General features: G+C 40.9%; 1 protein-coding gene across 2 annotated transcripts in view; it reads left to right on the top strand.

Annotated features, from left to right (window-relative positions):
* The window catches only part of LOC105475677 (Rap guanine nucleotide exchange factor 5), a 242,049-nt gene that overhangs the window by 154,864 nt on the left and 67,157 nt on the right, over positions 1–20,028 (top strand). For both annotated transcript variants that reach the window (XM_011731142.3, XM_071094929.1), the window contains exons 10-11: positions 10,212–10,330; positions 10,790–10,878. In XM_011731142.3, the coding sequence (XP_011729444.1) occupies positions 10,212–10,330; positions 10,790–10,878 (208 nt within the window). The remainder of the gene's footprint in view (positions 1–10,211; positions 10,331–10,789; positions 10,879–20,028) is intronic.

Raw genomic sequence — 20,028 nt, 5'->3', positions numbered from 1 at the left:
AACTAGCTTTTTCAAATAATTTCCGTTTATGAATTAGTTCTTCACTGAGTCAAACACAACTAAGTTTCAGATCCTATGGGAGGAATTTGAGAGGAGAAGTCAAGGCCATAGGAACCAGTCAGGGATAGCTATTTATGCTGCTCTGAAAAGTCATGTTATCCTCTTGTTATTCAGTTGTAAAGGCTTCTGTAAAACTGCTGCCATGGATTATTCAAACCCCATGGGACAAATATATCTGCAACCAGAATGTAGAAACTTTAATCATAATTTAGTGTAGGTTTCTGTCCTACCTTTGGGCTGCTAGTGAAAAGCAGTGCTTCTGGTCACTGGCAATTTTTTTCCTTTTCTTCTTCAACATTTCAGGAAATGCTTAAGGATCTAATTTAGATTTCTGCATCCTCATTTCTTCTGACGTGATCTCAAATAGGCCTCTGTCAGGTCATGTGTGCACACTGTACCATGCCCTCAGTTGCCCACTGACCCAGGCTGCTGGTTTCAGGGAACTGAGGCACTGCTGAAGAGCCCTGGTCCACAGCACACAGGTGGTAAGTGGCTCAGAGAATCTCAGTGGTTTCCTAGTTTGGCAGACCCTTCGCCTATTCCCTCGGGCCTTCTAACCAGGGCGAGTGGTTGTACCTCCGAGTCTCTGCAGAAGGAAATAACCACCATATCTGGAACAGAGGAGCAGCAGAAAGCAGTGGCATGCCAGCTGCCTCACTTCCGGTGACCATGACTGGCATCACACCTTGTTTGTCATTGCTGTGTTTTCTCTTTTGTATACTCCAGTCGTGCCAACAACGAAGGATGCAACTGTGCCTTTGCAGATCATCAGTAACCCTGACCAAAGACCAAGCGCCGATAGAGCATTAGCTGTCTCTTGACATTTTATGTTTAAAAATGTAAGAGTCAGAGAGACAACTGAACTTCCTTGTCCCCCTTCTATTAGTTTTTGATCTCTAGAGGTGTACACTTCTTGATGAGTGAGATTTGGGGTGAGGTGAGTAACAGAAAAAACAGGCCCACATGCCCATGAAAATGATCAATTTCATCATCCTTAGTCCTCCTCTGGCAGAGGGGCTTAGAACCTCCTTTTCTGCAGGTTCCGTGAGCTCTGTAGTTAACTCCTGTGATGCTCTCTGCCTCTCAGTAGCACATACAGCACCATAGGCAGTGGTTTGCATTGCAGTGGAAAAAATTTTATGATATTTGTGTGTGTTTTTAAAATTTGGATGATTTTGATATACACATGCACATAAACAAAATCATAGCAAGACCCTGATACAAATTCAATTTTGTAATACTTCAGTGTTAGTATACATGGATGGCATACAGTTACAATATAGTTTGTGTATTTTTCTGCCCTCTATTTATTGAGGGCTTTCTCTGTGTCCAGTATTCAGTTGGGTCTATAAGGTAGGGATTATCCCGTTTCACAGGCAAGAAAGCTGATGCTCAGAGAGACCACCCAGCTAGTAAGTGACAACTCTAGGATTTGAACCAGGTCTGTCTTCGCTTTGGTGGATATCAGTTTAATTTGATTCAGGCCGTAAGTTCTTTGAAGGGCTGCCATCATCTGAGTTTAAGTTTTGTGCTATTAAGAATTGGTTATTACCCATGAAATAGAGAGAAATTGACCATATCCCTGGCTTGCGGCTTGGTGGAAGGGTTCTTGGTAAGACGTGTAAATTGTTAAACAAATTAGATTTATCTAGTCATTGGTGATTGAACTGTAGTTGGGGTGGCAGGGGACTATGCTAGGCCTTCATTGTCTGTTTTAGTGCCTAAAAGTCCTGGAAGATGCATAATAACCTTATTTTTTAGATGATGCCTTGGAGTTTGGGGAGTATATTTTTATTCTCCCAGAAGCACAGCTATTGGATGGCTGCTGGGATTTGGCTGTAGATAAGGCAAGCCTTGTAACCCATGTCCTCTCAGTATAGGTTGAGGCCTTGTCCGCAGCTGTGAACTCAATCATTCTTTGAGGACTGGCCTCTTCCTGGGTAAGAGCTGGCTCCAAAGACCCTGGAGTCAGAATCACGCTCCCTTTCTTCTGCCAGAGTGCTATGCCCATTACTCAGACTTAGCCTAGATCTGACTTTAGAGCTTTGGTTCCTGGCTACGGTGGACTAGATTTTGTCTTTCCGTTCTGCAGACGTCAGGCTTTTTCCTTTTCTACCCAAGCCTGCCGCTTGGACTTAGTTCCTCTGAGACTGAACCTCTGCCTCTTTGCTTCTGCTGACCTCTCTGTCCTTGACCTTGAGCCATTCTGATTTACAGTATCTGTCCACTTATCCATCATTTGCCAGGCCATGCATTCATTTAACAGACATTGTTCTGGATGTAAAACCAAACCAACCCAGCCACTGTTCTCATGTAGCTGTCATCAGAGTAGAACTGGCCCTGCCATTTCTCCTCCCTCTTCTACCCTCCATCCCACTCCCAAATCTGGCCATCAGCCAAGAACTTTTATATTGGAACTGGAAACCTGCTGGAAAATATTTAATAAAATTTAAGCTTTTATGATAAACAGTAACACCTGTGTGATTGACTCACCACTCTCAAAGGTCACATGGGAAGTGTAGCGTGTGAAGCAAGCTGTAGAAGCTAAATTACAGTAAACTGATGTGGACACTAGACAAGAAAGACTGTTAAGATCATAAAGCATGTAGAAATTGGAATCAGTCAAGTAGGAAAATGCTAACACACCCTACCCTAAAGCTTTTAGATTTCTGAGTTGTTTTCTGGACAGCAGGATGATGAAATACATGACCAATATGGTGTAGTCTAAATTAATGAAAACTTAACACAAGCTTCTCTGGAAACTGTGAAATGTGAGGCATGCTGGGCTGTCTCTATTTGCATCCCTTTCTCCATTCTCACGTCTGCCCTGTGCTGGAACAGCGAGTCCTCACCACACACTGCGGAATGCATCACCCTGGATTTCTTGTCCTCCTGCTCTGAATGGGATACAGCCGGTGGGAAGCATTGGCAGGAGATCAGAGGGTGGAAGGAGAGAAAGGTCAGGATGTTCCTCCTCCCTCTGTCTAGCTTCCTCCAGCAGTTCTGGCAGTGACTGCAGCTCCTCCTTGGTAGCTTCTCATTTATGCCTCCAGCTCCCAAAGGGATCCAATACTTACCTTTACCTCCCCTTACCCCTTCCAGCCCAGGGCTAGTTGAGATCTCCCTCTTTTCTAGTCCTGGTTATCTCTCACCATTTTTGCTTAGTTTCATCAAACCTACCTACACAGCTGTAAATAGCCCCTTCATTAAACACTTTCAAAACCCTTGCTGAGTGTGCATTTTCCTGCCAGAATCCAGAATGATCTGTCAAGCTAATACAACATGTTGAAATATATTCCTAATAAAAAGACACTGACTTTATATTTCAAGATGCTACAGTCTGTCCCATCTTTTCTGCTCTATTGTGCAGTAGGTTACTAGCTGAAATTGGCCCTGGGATCACATTGCTAGGCTTGCTCTGGTTTTAGGGTTATTAGACAAGTTGTTTTGTATGATGATACTCTTAGAGGCAATGAGATTTAATACATACAGTTTTTCTCTAGTAGCCAGAAAGTTTCTGTTTAGTCATGCATATTGGTTTTCTGTTGGAGTTTGGTCAAGTTCTGTAATAAATATATGTTTATTTTGATATCTATAAAAGTCAGACTTTACCTAGATTTTATAAATGTTGGGATGATGAATCCTATTAATCTTGTTTAGGCTTTCATTAGAGTTATTAATCTTAATATGTGTGGGATTAAAAAAAGGAAAGAACTAATTATCGTTATCTAAATACTCTCCTTCTGCCAGAGTATCTTGTACAAAGACGTATTTGTTAGTCCAGCTCCTTTGTGGTCGGGTGAGTCTAAGCGGCTCACCTTGACATACATCTGCTAACTTTATCTCTCTCTTAATCAGTTCTATCTTGCCAGCAATATTTTGACCTTTTTAAAAAACATCCGTTTACTTTTTTTTTGTGAGAAAAAGAATCATGAGATACATTGTCAGCAAATTATCTAAGGGTTGTTCTCGAACAAAATTCTTTTTGGCTAGAGGAGATTTTTTTTTTTCAGATAAGTATTATAATCTGCTGTACCCACATTTATAGAACAGAAACAGATGTGGGTATTGATGGCTTGGTCAGCTAGGCTTTATGTGAATTTCCATAGTACAAGATGGGAAGAGATACCTAACTGCTAAATCATGTGCCTTCTTCCTATTTAGGAGAGCCAACACTTTGGGCTTCTGTGAGAAAAGTGGAATCAAGATTAGTTTTGTAGAATCTTTGTGTTGGAAAGGGTGCAAAGTATAGCCCTGACTCTTGATCCAGAATCGTCTTCATTTGTTCTATGATATTGCTGATAGACTGCTTCAGCTTGAGGGACAGCTGGGTCCATCTCTGCTGTTAATACTTCTTTATGTTGGTCCCCAAGCAGCCACTTTTATCTCATCACCCACTAGTGGAAAGTCACCTTTCTAGAATGTCATGAGTAATTCCAGGGCTTCCTCTCCCACAGGGTAGAGAGGCTCAGAGAGTGGAAATAATCTGCTGCTACTTATCCTCCTGAACTCTTCTTTCTCGGACCTTCCAGCTACCCAAACTGTGCCTCTCAGGACGTACTTCTCAGAGCCCTTTGTGGCTCCCTGGGGCAGATTCATGTGTCCTCTGGCCAACGAATCTGTGTCCACAGACTCATCTCTGCCCAGTTCTTTTTTTTTTTTTTTTTTCAATTTTAAGGTAAAACTTACATAACATAAAATTAGCCATTTTAAAGTCTATAATTCATGTCTACCCAGTTCTTGAGCCCATCAGGCCCGAGGCAGCTTATATACTGGGAGCCCCATCTCCACCAGCCTTAACCTGCATGTCTCAAGTTGCATAGACATAGGTGCCCACAAACACAGCCTTCCTCTAAAGCCAGTCTCTGCCGTGTTTAGCTCTGTTCCTGCCTTGGTCACTGATTCGGGTCTGGTCGACACTTCATTTTCCCCTTGCTGGGTCTCGAGCACTGCCCGATCTGAGCTGGTTGAGCTATGGTCACACCACTGCACTCAGATCCTGCCAACTCTCTTCCTCTCTTAGAATGAAAGCCCTTGTAGGGCTTTCCCAAACCAGACAAGACATCCAGAACTAAAACCCGGCTATGCTAGAACTTTTGACTTTCACTTTGGCTTAGACCTCCCTGTTGCCCGACCCACCAACAGATTGCCCTGCACTGGCAGTCAGCTCGAGGGAAAGTGACATCTCCTTTGATAGTTGTCATCTATAATATAGAGCATTGGCCATCTTAGGGGACAACTGTGGTTCTGGTTAAGGGCACTGGCGTCGAGCCTGTCGGGGTTCAATCTCAGCTTCGCCATCTCTCTGCTCTGTGATCTTTCTTACTTAATCTCTGGGCTCTCGTCTCCATTTGTAAAATGGGAATTTTCATAGCATTAGTCTCATAAGATCATTATAGTGATTAGGTAAGGTAGTGGATCTTCAGCCCTTAGCTTTGCCTGCTGTATGGTAAGCCCTCAGTGTTAGTTGTCATAGGTTTATCTGCCTGGTCATGGCTGATTCCTCCCCAGTTGCCTGTTCCTGGTAGTTCTGTTTGTTGCATATGGCAGTGTTGTCTCCTTAGTTCTTCAGTTGTCATTACCTCTACCACTATGGAATAAAATTATATTAGCTATTAATGGTCCAGTAACTGATAATTGCATGAATTTTTATACTTCACAAAATACTTATCATATATTATCTTAAGTAGTGGCCAAGGCTTGGTGCTGTCTCACATGAGCTACTCTCAGGCTAAGACCCTGAATTAGAGCAGGTCATTCTGATCTGATGTATATGTAACTCCTTGCCTAGCTTTGCCATTGTCCAATTTAACAAGCATGCTAGCTGTTCTTCTCAGCTTAACCCGGTCTATTTGAGTGCCTCAGCTAAGCTGATGGTCAGAATGCAAAGCAGGGCAGGCCAGTGCCCTGTGGAGTTTGATGACCACCAGCAGAGTTTGACGATCCCTCCTTAGGAAGAGAATCTCTCAGTAAAATATCCCTTCTCTCTGGGCTCTATCATAATTCACCAATTGAAATGTGTTCTTAGAGATTTAAGGTGTACTTTGGGAGACTGAGGTGGGCAGATTGCTTGAGCTCAGCCTAGGCAAGACCAGCCTAGGCAACATGGTGAAACCCCATCTCTACAAAATAAAATAAAATATTAGCTGGGCCAGTGGTATGTGCGTGTAGTCCCAGGTACTCAAGAGGCTGAGGTGGGAGGATCACTTGAGCCCAAGATGCAGAGGTGGCAGTGAGTTGAGATTGTGCTCCTGCATTCTAGCCTGGGTGACAGATTGAGAATGTCCTCCCACCCCACCCCACCCCACCACCACCCCCGAAAAAAGAAAAAAGAGATTTAAAGTGTTGCTCTCTAAACCTCTACTTTAAAATGCAAATGCATTCATTCATCCTTTGTTTATAAACGTATTCAGTAAATGTTCATTGAGTGTGAAATGTCAAGACCTGACTAACTATTGGGAATTCAAAGTAAAGAAGATAAGAGTACTTGCCCACAACTGAGCTTGGGCAAGGCGGGGACAGAAAGTGCATCAGTAAGTGCTCCTGAGAGTGCTGAATTAGAAGGATACATGTGGTGCTGTGAGGTCACACAGAAGGGCCAACAAGATCAACCTGAAGACCGGGGTCTTCCTGGAGGAGGTGATTCTTGAAGTGAACTTTGTGGGATAAATAAGTGTTAGGCCAAGAAAGTTGTGAGATGAAAAGAGGTATAACAAGCTATTGGCTACAAATGCCTTCCTATCAGTTAACATCTTCAGTTCATGCGTTCACAGACCTAAGGGCAAACAGCATTGGAACTCGTGCTACTGGTATGACTTCTTGAGTGTCATAGTGTCAAGCTAGATGATTCTCCGCGTTTGCCATCTGAAAGGTTCTCAGGTACTGCCTGCTTCAGACAGGTTTGATTTTGGAGGAGGAATGAGTCTCTTCAAACTGACTTCTTTCCTTTATAATGAAATTTCCAAGATATAGTCTTCTCTTCCTCCTTGTTCACTCACAGTTTAACACATTTTCCCCACTCCTGACCTTAAGTGACCTTAGACTTACCATCTTTGTAAATGTTACAGTGTCAGGCAGGCGTTCCCCTGGGGTCTCCTGATACAGTGCTCTCCTGGCTCTCCTCCTGACTCATCTTGGTAGTGGTCTTCATGGTCTCTCTGTAAGTAGGCTCCCCCATGACTCGAATATTCTCCCACTTTACTTCTTCCCCTTACTGTGTTTTTAGCTCCTTTAATCCCCAGTGTTCATAGTTCTGCCTCTTTCCTGCTCTTCCTTAACAATCTCTTCCATTACCAAAGCTTAAATAATTCATAAATTTGTCTCTACCCTCCACCTTTGTCCAGAGGCCTGGTTCTTTATTTCTAACTGCTTGCTAAACGTCTGTGGCAGGCAGGCTGTCTTAGTACGAAACGTCAGTGTTTAAAATCAGAAGCATCGGTCTCACCAGAGCCGCTCCTTCATACACTTTCTCCCCTGTTTAATGGTATTTCCATTCTCTCAGTCACCCATCGTTATCTTTGACCGTCAGATCCCATGGATTCTACTTTTGCATTGTCTCTTGCATTTGGCCACATCTTAGGGTGCTCACCCAGTTATACTTATGTTGTCATTGAGCCTATTAACTTGTCAGTTAAGAGCAGGGTACTCGCCTCACTCATCTTCACTTGCCACGTGGTGTCCAGAACAGTGCCTTATGCAAAGGAGGCAAGCCCTCACTATTTGTTGAATGAATGTCAATTAAGTGTTTTAATACTTTACCTGCATTTCATGAACTATTTGTCATTTAATATATTTTCTGTTATTAGTTCTCTTAATACTTTTAATCTTAACCAAGCAAGCACAAGAATAAAATTTCATACTCAGAACCTCAACTATGGTACTTCTGTTCTTTCTCAGGATGAGAAATTAGTTAAGCATGCATGGGTCAGGAAACATTAATTTACCTTTCCTTCTTGAGAGCCAGATGTAATATGTAGGATTATTACATTTTTATGGCAATTTTAGATAACATATTTCCCTTTGTACATTAATTTTTCTGCTTTTTCTCTTCCTTCTTTTTAATAGGTCTTCAAAATGGAAAACTATCACAATGACATAGATGCTATTGATAGTACATCAATATGATTCAGCTCTTCCCCTGCCTGGCAGAGTGTGGCTGCTGTGCACATAGCCATGTAATACATATTAGTTACATAGGCATTAGAGAAGCCTTTCCCATCCATATGTATGTGCATGGCCTGTGGAAGTTAATAATGCCATATATCACATGCACATAGAATGTAAAACGTACTTCAGAATGACAGCAAGCTCATATAAAATGAGTATTGGCGCATGATTAAAGGAAACCAGGGAAATATTTTTGTCCTTTCAGAGAACAGAATTATTTGTTTGCTCTGTGTGTCTCAGCATCCCAGACCGTCATTCTGCCTTTTTGTTTTTTTGTTTTTTGTTTTTTTTGGGGGGCGGCGTTGGTCAATATATGCATTTCTCTGCAGCCACCTTATTTCACTTCAGCCACATGGACAACAAAGGAACCCCTTTGGAGAAATGAAAGATAGCAATTACACATTGGTATTCATGTTACGGGAGTCCCACTGTCGTCCTCAGGGAGTTTAACAATGAATATCCAGCATTAATTGCCACAGTAACTACATGCGTCTGACCTTGCTGAAATGTAATACATCAGTTTTACATAGTGAAATTATTTACCACTGAAAGATTAAAAAAGAATGATTATAAAATTATATTGCCGTTTAGAATGACACATATTTTTTGTTTTTAAGAAAATCCTGGAGGACTTAAATGATTAGCTTACTGCATTTTCTTAGGAATCAGAATACCAGGAGGTAAAGTCACAATTTTATCAGTGATGGCTGGCAATTAGGCAAGATTAGTGCCTTCCTATTCTTATGAAAGGTGAATAATATACATTGACATCCCTGATTAGCCTGTAGAACTAATTAATAAGGCACAATGGATATTTTTTCTCTGTTGGGGGTGGGGTTATCCTCTTTTATATTTGTACCTGACGGTAGGTAGGTAGGATTTTCTGTCAGTAGGGGAAATGTGCTAGTAGCCCTGAGCACGTAGTGCCCTTTTTAAAGAGGTGACATCATCTTTAAGGTGAAATCTACTTACTATCAACTTTTCTTCTTTAATCTTTTGCTCAAATCCTCAGAAATAGGGAAGCTAGATTTTCTGACATGCATCTTACAGTTCCTTTTTCCCGGGCTACCACGCTTACTGGGTATTGCACACTGGGAGAATTTCACACTCAACACTCTGAAAGTGTTCATGGCTCCGAGTTGGAGGCCACCCTGCTGGGTCAGCAGCAAGCTGTCCTCTGTGACAGAGCCACATCAGCGGGCCGCACTCGCTCCGGGCTGTGGAAGCTGTGTGTGCAGAAATGAATGATGGTTCAGCCGTCTCTCCTTTTTAAAAAGGGACTGAGGTGAAGAAAGTCTGTGCACTCATCCATGACATCCGAATTTCAGCCTAGACGAGATTCTAACTAGAGATCCATTTTGCTTGTATTCTGGCAAAACAAGTACATGATAAATTTGAAGGCCCTCTCAAGTCTGAAAAAAAATTGAACTGAATGATGGAGTGGGTAGTTTTGTTTTTTTTTTTTTTCTTGCCTGCCTTTTAAAGTAAGGGTGTAAAGTAAATGAATATATGTATTGATTACGACTGTGGAATATGGCTTACTCATTGTCTTCATGTGTAAATAATGTATATTTTGTATGATTCAACTTTAATAGAGTGTTTAATAAACATCTGCCAGGTAAAAGAATATAGTACACATGTAATTAATATGTTGTGCTTTTTGAAACTTTGAATTTTGTAGTCTCTAAATTGTTTAGGTAGTTTTAAAAATAAACTCTGAATTCCACCTCCACTTTGTTTTCTATTTCCTTTAAAGTATGTATGTCTCTAATGTTGTAAGTTTTCCTAGCATTTGAGCCTGGATACTTTAATATTAGAGGGAGATTTTTGACCAGACTCCTAATTTATTCTGAATCTTTAAAGAGATGATACTGTAAAGCAACTCTAGAAAAGATAGCTTTAGTTAGCTCCTTCCCACCCCTGCCCCTTTTAATTTTCTCTCTCTTTTTCCTTCTCTCATCCATCATCCCTGTCCACAATTAAAGCAAGATGATGAAGTGACGACTGTTCAGGTTAAAGAGCAAGACCAGAGCGTCCTGGTGCTGAAGAAAGTGCAGTGCTGTGGCCCAGCCCCCACAGCTGGGAGTGCGGAGAGCCATTGGAGGTGAGAGTTTCCCTGCAGCCACAGAGGCACGCGCTCCCGTTTCCTTTTCCCTGCCTGCCTTCCCTTCCCTTGCTCCATCTCACTCGCTCTCTGCCTCCTCTACCCTCCCTCCCTCTCTTTTCTCTCCGCCTCTCCAGCGTTCTAGCTGACTGCAGAGCTCTTAGCAGCCAGATGGACTCAGTTCCCAGTGAAAGGACAGGGATGGCAAGATCTTTTAGCATTTAGGGGATGCCTTTGTTAGTAACCGTTCACAATGGGCAGCTCCCGGCTGAGGGTCTTTGACCCTCATTTGGAGAGGAAAGATTCCGCCGCGGCGCTCTCAGACCGAGAGCTGCCCTTGCCTACCTTCGATGTGCCTTATTTCAAATACATCGACGAGGAGGATGAGGACGATGAATGGAGCAGCCGCTCGCAGTCTTCCACCGAGGATGACTCAGTGGACTCTCTGCTCTCTGACAGATATGTGGTGGTGTCCGGGACCCCGGAGAAGATTTTGGAGCACCTTTTGAATGACTTGCACCTGGAAGAAGTCCAGGACAAAGAAACAGGTAAGGCTCTGAGTAGCTCATGCTTCCAGACTTACAGCGGCTGATGCCCTTGTCACTACCCTCAGGGGCAAGGTTCCCACTGTTAGCTGAAACCGGGGTGGGGAGAAATAGCATATGCTTTGTGCGACACATCCCTTGCCTTGTGCTGATTTGTTTAAATCCAGTAAATGGACACATGTAGATCCCAAGCAGTTTCCTGGGAAGTAGCTGTACAAAGAAAATGATATGAAGGCAGCTGTTCTTGTTTCTTTGGCAATTTTTCCCAAATCTCACCTAAAGGCAGTTGGCAAGAGACCAACATTCAATAGCAACATTCAATGGAAAGAAATACAAGGGGGAGGAGGGTTAGCAGGCGTTCACCTGGCATGTAGGCAGTGCTGAGCTGCGGGGAGCAGCCTCTGTGTTGAAATGTCAACAATTAATGCAACTACTCAGCAGCTACATGCTTAGTGGCAACTTCTGCCTTTTTCCAAGTGGTTTACAAACTGCCTGGTCAGAACAAGCCCTGAGGTGCAGACTGTGATACTCCCAGCTCTTCAGAGCAGAAATTGTAATGCACTAAAGCCTTACTGATCAGACTTCTTGTCTTTTAAATTTAATCTGAGAGTAGAACACTCACTTTGCTTTTCCACCCATGCACTTTTGGAAACACTACTATTCCACTTACAAAATGACTTATCGGTAACTTCCTTTATCTCAGAAGGGAGAGTGCTTGCTTCTCTTAACCAGAATTTGTAATTTGTTCCATGCTGGAGCAGTTATTCCAATGAATAGGCCTCTGACTGTAGCCTGCATTTTGCAACTTGATCCCTTAACTGAAATGCGCTTTTTGCTCCTTCCATAGCACCTGTGAGACCCACAGTTTCCTTAGGTTTTTACCATGCAGGAAGGATTTTGAAATGACAGCTTAGGTGGGAACAAGAATTTCCTTGTGTCCCTGGAGTTTTGTCTGAACGTAAGTGATGTCTGGGTTTATATTGCGTTATAAAGGACCATAAGAGAAACAAGAATGTGTGAAATACATAAATGGGCAAAAAACAGTATCAAAATGACCTAATCATGTATCCTACAGTAAAATTATTGTGTGATTTTAAAATTCAGATAAATACCCTATTTTGCATATGTCTGAAGACAAAATCAATAGTTGTCATTTATATACACTAAACAAACAACTAAAAGAAAAATATATTCTCTTGGCATTTGCTGGGTTGATTTTGTATGTCTATAGATTAATATTTTGTGCGTTTGAGCACTATTCCCATGTTCTGCTTCATCAAATATAATCATCATGGAAGGTGGGTCTAATTTTCAGTCTACTGATTACCAGACTGCTTTACACAGGTGTTTTGAGCTAGAATACAGACAAGTGATGTGTCATGGAAAAGACACTTTAGTAGGGGTTTGGAAAGATTGAATACTTTGTTCTTCTTAATAACACTACAGTTCTGTAATGCAAGACTTTGTGTCTGGGTTACATTAGTAAGCAGGGAAATTATTATAACCTGCCCAGGCCTAGCTTGATTTCTTTTTCTTTTTAATTGTCATGAGTTTGTGTTCTCTTTGCTTTTGAGAAAATGGCTCAGGTGCTCACAGGTTCCCACTACTTAACACTGAGAATGACAAATCACTCTTATTATTGTTGCTAATGTCAGAATTTGCCTCCTATTGGGAAATATAGTGATTTGCATCCTGTCTAGTGACTTATTCTTGCTTTCTTCTCAGTTATACCAACCCTTGGATCATGTATGTCACTTCTGCCATGTGCTCACAAAGCCAAGAGGACCAGGACTTCATGGCTTGACTCTCCTAGCACCAACCTAAGTGGGGAAGAAGGGGTTGGTTGGGGTCACCTCACCTAATTCCTGCTCATTTCCTTAGAGTTTGGGGGAAGGACACACATGAAACGTTAGAGTTTTGCGGAGACATCTGAGTGGCAAAAGTGGTAACAACTTTCACCAAAGAAAGATTTTATGAAAATGGAAAAGTCAACTTTGGAGAAAATGATTAATGTGTATATAAAAGAGATGCCTAAGTGGAAGTCAATGTAGCTCTTCCAAACTTCAAGAACAACACTTGGAGAAAACACAGCAGAAAAGCCACCATGTGGTTTCTGTTAATAAGATTATAAGAAATATAATAAATATAAAATAAGTGTGTGCAAATTGAAGAAAAGGAGATATTAATAGCTCAAATACTAAGTGAATCAGGTATTTAAAGTAACAGGACCCCTTGTCGCTGACAAAGGTGATTCTAGTTCTTTATCTCGGTCAGGTAAGCAACCCTCATTATCAAAGGCCCGGGTGTGCAGGAGCTGAAGAGAGTTGCATAAACCATATGGAGGACAGATGGAGGAAAATGAGAAGGGGCTGCAATAAAAGTACACAGCAGCATTTTTATGTTCTTGAGCGCCCCTTTTAGGGAGATGGAGCCATCTGGGGCCGCGTGCAGCCATATGGTGGCCCTCCACATGGCCCAATAGCAGTGAGGAGGAGAGGGTCCATGGGAGACAAGGAATGGTCCTGGAGGCTGGGATGAGCCTCTTCTGGATTCTTACATTTTTGGACCCACCAGAGGCTGGGGAGTATAACTGAACAAGAGATGTGAGTAATTTCTCATCCCTTTCCCACAGAAGTCACTAATTTGTGAAAATGTAGGTGCAGGACCCAATAGAGGAGGCCCTCTGTGCTCCCATAGGACAAGTGGAAGTGATTACTGATTGATGTTAACATACGACTAAAGTTTACTCCATTGAATATAGCAGGGAAGAGAATGCCAGGGCTATTAAAATGAGGCATTTCTGTTGTTTCTGGACTCAAGAATAGAATAGGAAACAACTAAACAATTCATATAGTATTCTATCAGCAAATCAAGCTTTTTAAAGGAAAAATAATTCTAGAGATGAAAGCAACCTACTAATGATTTTCCTAAATGAGTTGACTCACGCACACCTACTATATCTATTTTCATAATCCCTCAAGTACATAGGCTTCCTCCTTGGTAGTGAAAGGAACAAGAAGTCATCCAGTGATATCTGTGGAATGAATGAAGGAATGCATGAGTGAATGAGTGAATTTCTTTCTTTTTTTTTTTTTTTTTTTTTTTTTTTTGAGATGGAGTCTCTCTGTCACCCAGCTGGAGTGCAATGGTATGATCTTGGCTCACTGCAACCTCTGTCTCTCGGGTTCAAGCGATTCTCCTGCCTCAACCTCCAGAGTAGCTGGGATTATAGGGGCCCACCACCATGCCCTGCTAATTTTTGTATTTTTGGTAGGGACAGAGTTTCACCATGTTGGTCAGGCTGGTCTTGAACTCCTGACCTCGTGATCTGCCTGCCTCGGCCTCCCAAAGTGCTGGAATTACAGGCATCAGCCACTGTGCTTGGCCGAGTGAATTTCCTAAACTCTTAAAGAGAAGATCAATGGGAAGTGCTGATAAGAAACAAGCAAGCTGACCAGGCATTTGGGTCTTTATTTGCAGCCAGTTTTGAAATGTTCATTCATCTGTGACAAGATCCCTTTTTGTTTACTAAGTTAGCAGTAACACTCCCTGAGAGCAAGCAGGAATGAAATTCATTGTCATCTAAATTTTTCAACATTTCTTCTTTTGTCCGATAGTTCTTCATTGTTTAAAGTAGGAAAACTGAGTCTGGTAACTAGATATTTGTGAACCTGGACAGTGATTGAAGCTGTTTTCAAAGATTTCCTTTTTTCTCCCCCAAGGTTCAGGTTTTGCCTTGAAATATTTTGAAGTGTTAGAGGAAAGTCAAGTTGTTTTTGGAGCTTTATCTTTTCCCAGAAATGGGGCAAACATCATTGGGCATGAGATTTACATGAGAGAATTACAAGGAAGGCAAGAAAGAAAAAGAAACAAGGAGCAGTGAGTTAGAGGAGTTGGAGGGATGGGGGAGCAAGTTTGGGCCCAGCCAGTCCTGCTCTGTTGTGGTCCTGCTAGTGACTGTACCTAGTTAACCCTTTCTCCTGCCTAGAGAGGATAAAGTGTGTTTTGCTTACAGATACTTCTGTAGTGAATGATAATTTCTGTTTCAAAGCAGGGGGAAAACTGTGGATTACATGGAGAAACCCCTTCTTATTGATTTTTCTTTCTGAATCTATGTTATGACAGGTCTACCTTAGGGAAAACATAGGAAATATGTTATTTCCCATTTCCTTATTCATCTTTTTGAAGAAAATGTACTTATGATTACAGGTTTCCAAGAAAAAAAAAAGCCAACAGAGAATAGAATAGTAGGAATAGGTAAAGCCTACCAGCTGATTCTCATTAGGCCTGACCTGATTTCTTTTAGGTATGGCTGCTTTTTTTTTTTTTTTTTTTTTTTTTTAATTTCATGAGGTTATCATTCAGTATATTCTGTTAACATGCCTTTGTGTGGAAATGTCTATACAACCCGCCTTGATTCTTTCAGAGATACCTCAGTGTTGGGGGGTTGGCGTTTAGCAGCACATAGTAGGTTGAGCATGTGATTGAAGGAGTGAGTTCATTACTGTTCTAAAGAGGAAACAACCTCTGTGAAAGTGCTTGTTTTATATTATAGGAGTGTCTCACTCAACTGATACAGTCCGGAAGCTCTTAATGGTCAACCTAGTGACTTTTATTTTTTTATTTTTATTTATTTTTTTTTTTTGAGACGGAGTCTCACTCTCGTCACCAGGCTGGAGTACAGTGGCACTATCTCGGCTCACTGCAACCTCCACCTCCCAAGTTCAAGTGATTCTCCTGCCTCAGCCTCCTGAGTAGCTGGGACTACAGGTGCGAACCACCACGCCCGGCTAATTTTTGTATTTTCGGTGGAGACAGGGTTTCACCATGTTGGCCAGGATGGTCTCAATCTCTTGACCTCGTGATCCACCCGCCTCAGCCTCTCAAAGTGCTGGGATTACAGACGTGAGCCACTGCGCCTGGCTGTGATGTTTTTTAAGCATTGCACTGAGAAAACATTGAGTAAAGCGAGGGCAGGTACCTCATTTTCTATTAACTTTTTAATTTTGTCTCCTGCCAACACCAAGCTCATGATAATCCCTTGATATTTAATTATGTAATTTTCATGGAGGAAAATTAAGAATATCTTTCTTCTTCTCCTTGGAAAGATAGAAGACAATGTAAGTCAACTTATTCCTTGCTTACCTTGCCTTTTAGCATTCCTGGAATGATACTGGGTGCCTCTATTCCAGGCTTTTTCTCCCAGGTTGCCAGACCATAATAACCCTGTAGCAGCATGTCTTTTGCAGTACTAAAACTTTTTGAGGGTAGGTAAATATTTAGATGGCAGTAAGTCTTTTCATGATTTTGTACAATTGTACATGTACATGGAATTATCTTGTATTTATATCTTTTTATTTCTGTAAGGTCATGTAATAAACAGACCAGTGTAGCTTATCTGTAGCTGCACATTAGCAGCACCTGGGATGCTTTTAACAAAACAGCAATGTCCTGAGATCCTAATTCCGTTGGGCTGAGTTGGGGCCTAGGCCTTAAGGCCTTTAAAAGTTCCCCAGGTGATGCAATCTGCAGCCAAGTTGAAAGCCACTGAAATAGAACATTGTCTCACTTCCACGTTTTGAAAGACCAATTCCAGGTTTCTAATGGTTATAGATATACAGAGAATTGGGAACTTCTTTCCCGCTTTCCAACTCCTCTGACAGGACTGTATGTCCAGCCTCATGTCCACTGGCCCCTGCCCTGGAGTTCTGCAGCCTGAGAAGTTCATAACTGACAAATCTACACTGCCAGTCCATGCATTAAAGTGGTTTTGGATAAAAGGACACCATCAGAGGGGACAGAGGTACCGGACACACAAAATGTTTGGTTTTTCATCTCTTGGAATGAGAAGATGTGACTATAGTGAACAAGAACCATTTGGATTTTTGTGGGTTGTGTCACATGACACAAATTCCTGGGTGGTCCTTAGGTGTCACAGCCAAGAATGCTTCTGAGAGAAATCATGTTTTAAGAAAGGAGAAATGCACATAGCAGAGTAGAAAGGTTACTAAAATGAGATTCTAAAGTCTTGAGTACCAGATCTGGGCTCCATTAAAAAAACAGCCAGAGACTTTGAGCAATTAATAAATGAAATGATCTCTGAAGTATCTTTCATCACTAAAACCCTTGGATTCAAAGGGATCTATATTTTCTTTCCTTGCAAAATATGTTACAGAACCATAGAATTTTAGATGGGAGGGAGACCTGAGAATTCGTGTAGGTGACCTTCAAAGTCATTTTATGCTGGAAACACCTCGTGCAGCCCTTGCACGAGGGCTTAGGAAATTTGGTCTAATTTCATATTACTGCTACTTTTCTTCAGCCTCATAGAGCTGTTAGAATGTTGACAGGGTATTAAGCTTAGAATCTAAGGCTGAGTGGCCATACCTGGTGATGATTTAACTGTGTTTTTATATAACCTTGTCCAATGGGAAACTTTTTAAGTTCCTTTGAGAAATTATGCCATAACATTTCTAAAGAATAGCTTTGATTTATCACCCTACTACTAAATTCCATTTGCAGAGTTTTATTACCAAGCCATTTTGGGATATTCAGAAATAGTGTTGCAGGAGAAAAGCAGCAGTTTTCCCTCAGTGATGAAATATATTACATCATATCTCTTCTACTAGCCATTTCCCTGCAATTCCTTAACTTTTAGCTTTATACACTGCTTCTATAAAAAATGTAACAGTGCATTTTTAGTTATTGAGTTTCTGCATGCACCTGAATGAATACATTAGAAAAATTTAGTTCCTTTATTTATTTAATTCCTTTAAATATCTTTGACCTCCAATTGCATAGGCACTGTTCTAAATGCCAGGGATACAAAATAGACAAACTACTTACCCTCCTGAAGGCTTATATTCTATTGGAGGGAATCAGACAATAAACAAAATAAGTAAGAAAATATTGTATATTAGATGATGGGTTGCTAAATAGCCAATATCATCATAGGCACGTATTTGGGATAACTATATCCATGTCTTTAAAAATAAAAAAGCTGGAGGATATTTTAATGTATTTAAAGTATTTTAAGAATTAATGTGAAACCTCTAGTCAAATGCAACAAATTTCAGAATCAAAAGAAACACACTTAATTGAAATTTTTAAAATAACATAAAAGAAATTTGAAGTATGTATAGGTATCCCCAGATGGTAAATCACTATCGTTAGAACCCATAGAATCTACATTTGTGGAAATGTTTAATAAGGATATCAGCCTTTTACCATCTTAAACTGTGAAGATCGCTTTATCCAAGGCAAATAACTGGACTGGGCTGCTACTTAGTCTTTTTCAGCTTTTTGAAACTGTCACTTTAAAATCTTAGATTAAGCACTTTGGGAGCCCAAGGTGGGTGGATGACTTGAGGTCAGGGGTTTGAGACCAGCCTGGCCAACATAGTGAAACCCCGCCTCTACTAAAAATACAAAAATTAGCCAGAAGTGGTGGCGCTGAGGCATGAGAATTGCTTGAATGCTAGAGGGGGAGGTTTCAGTGAGCTGAGATTGCACCACTGCAGTCCAGCCTGGGCAACAGAGTGAGACTCTGTCTCAAAAAAAAAAAAAAAAAAAATTAGATTAATTTGTTTGCATACATGCTAATAAAAAAAAAATCAATGAAAGACTGAATTCATTAGCACAAACTCCAGCTGCCCTGGGTGTGCGTCAGATATAGATGAAGAGTACCACTGTTTGGTAAGGACTTGTTTTTCCAGATAAAGCAAAGACTTGAAACAGCTGTCCACAGTGACAGTACAAATCCCCAAAATGGTGTCAAGAGAGAAAAAGTGCTCAAGTTAGAATATGATTTCTGTTCTACTTTATAATGTGTGTGCTGTGGTTTTTGTTTTGTCTTGGTTTGGATTTTGGTAGTTCCTTGAGCTTCTCTCCTAATTACTGATATGGAGAATGTAATGTATGGTATTTGTTGACCATAATCGAAGCATTGGAAGGCTTTATAAATTAGTGTTGACAAAGTGATGAGATAATTAGAATTGTATAGAAATTTTCTCAGTTATTTCACTTATAAAAGCAGAGGCTTTAGGCCACATGACATTTGAGAACCCTTCTAGCTGTGAGAACCAGGTTCAAAGATTACTCCAGACACCAATTTATTTATTCAAACCGTGTCCCATTAGAAGGACATCCTTGCGCAAGATAATTATCCCCATTTGATGGACATAGAAGCCAAGGTGGAAGTTAATTCAGTTGCTTCAGTGATGGTGCTACCATTTGAATCGGGAAATGAGCCCAAATGTATTCCGAGTTTTATCCCAAAGATTATTTTTGCTAGAGACTGGAATCATGGATGAAAAGCATGATTGAAGTAAAAATCTACCATTCAACTCAAGCTTTAAGCCCCAAATCAGGTGCTTCAGTACCCACTTAAGGGCGTTCTAATCTCCAGTACAAAGACCTGCTTCTTGAATTCCAGCTGTGAGCAGAATGGCCACTGGGTGAGCTAACTGCTTCAAAAAGGTTGAGAGAGAGAGAGAGAGAGAGAGAGAGAGAGAGGTCTAGTTCCAGCTGACACTGTATCAGACTACTCACAAGAGAAGTGATTAAAAATTAAATTTTGACTGTGGATTTCATTTGAGGTGCTCATCTTCTGGGTTAATCTATTCTTACCACCTTTGAACATGCAATATTATGTATGATAACAAGGGAATTGATGCTTTTACACTGCCAGTAGATTGTGGGTTAATTAATACCCTTGTTGTTAATGAAGCAAGGTGAAGTGAAGTGAGACCCAGCCGAAGCATAAGATCATTAACATACACTGATTAATAATGGAAATGTGGAAGTTTTCATTACAACACAACCAATGGGCAAAGGAAGATATTTAATGGGTATGGATATATTTGATACGAGTATAGCAGACCTTTCAGGGAAACAGTCTCGATTTAGAATGAGAGTGGATCATTGGAATGCATTTTTTTAATTGAATCATTTTCAGGTTTATACCACATTTGAGCTGTAGTTTATAATCTGAATTTTAATTTTATAAACAATTTCAGCATGGAAGGTTATGCAAATGTTACAGTTTTCCAAATAAGAAAGTACTCAGAAAAATGTAGACTAGTTTATTCAATGATTACCTGATATTTCTAGTGAACTATGTGGAGAGATGAACACTTTCATTAAACCTTTACT

The sequence above is a fragment of the Macaca nemestrina genome, chromosome 4 (assembly GCF_043159975.1).
Source record: "Macaca nemestrina isolate mMacNem1 chromosome 4, mMacNem.hap1, whole genome shotgun sequence".
In the NCBI taxonomy this organism is placed as follows: domain Eukaryota; kingdom Metazoa; phylum Chordata; class Mammalia; order Primates; family Cercopithecidae; genus Macaca; species Macaca nemestrina.
This window is presented reverse-complemented; position numbering and strand designations above follow the sequence as displayed.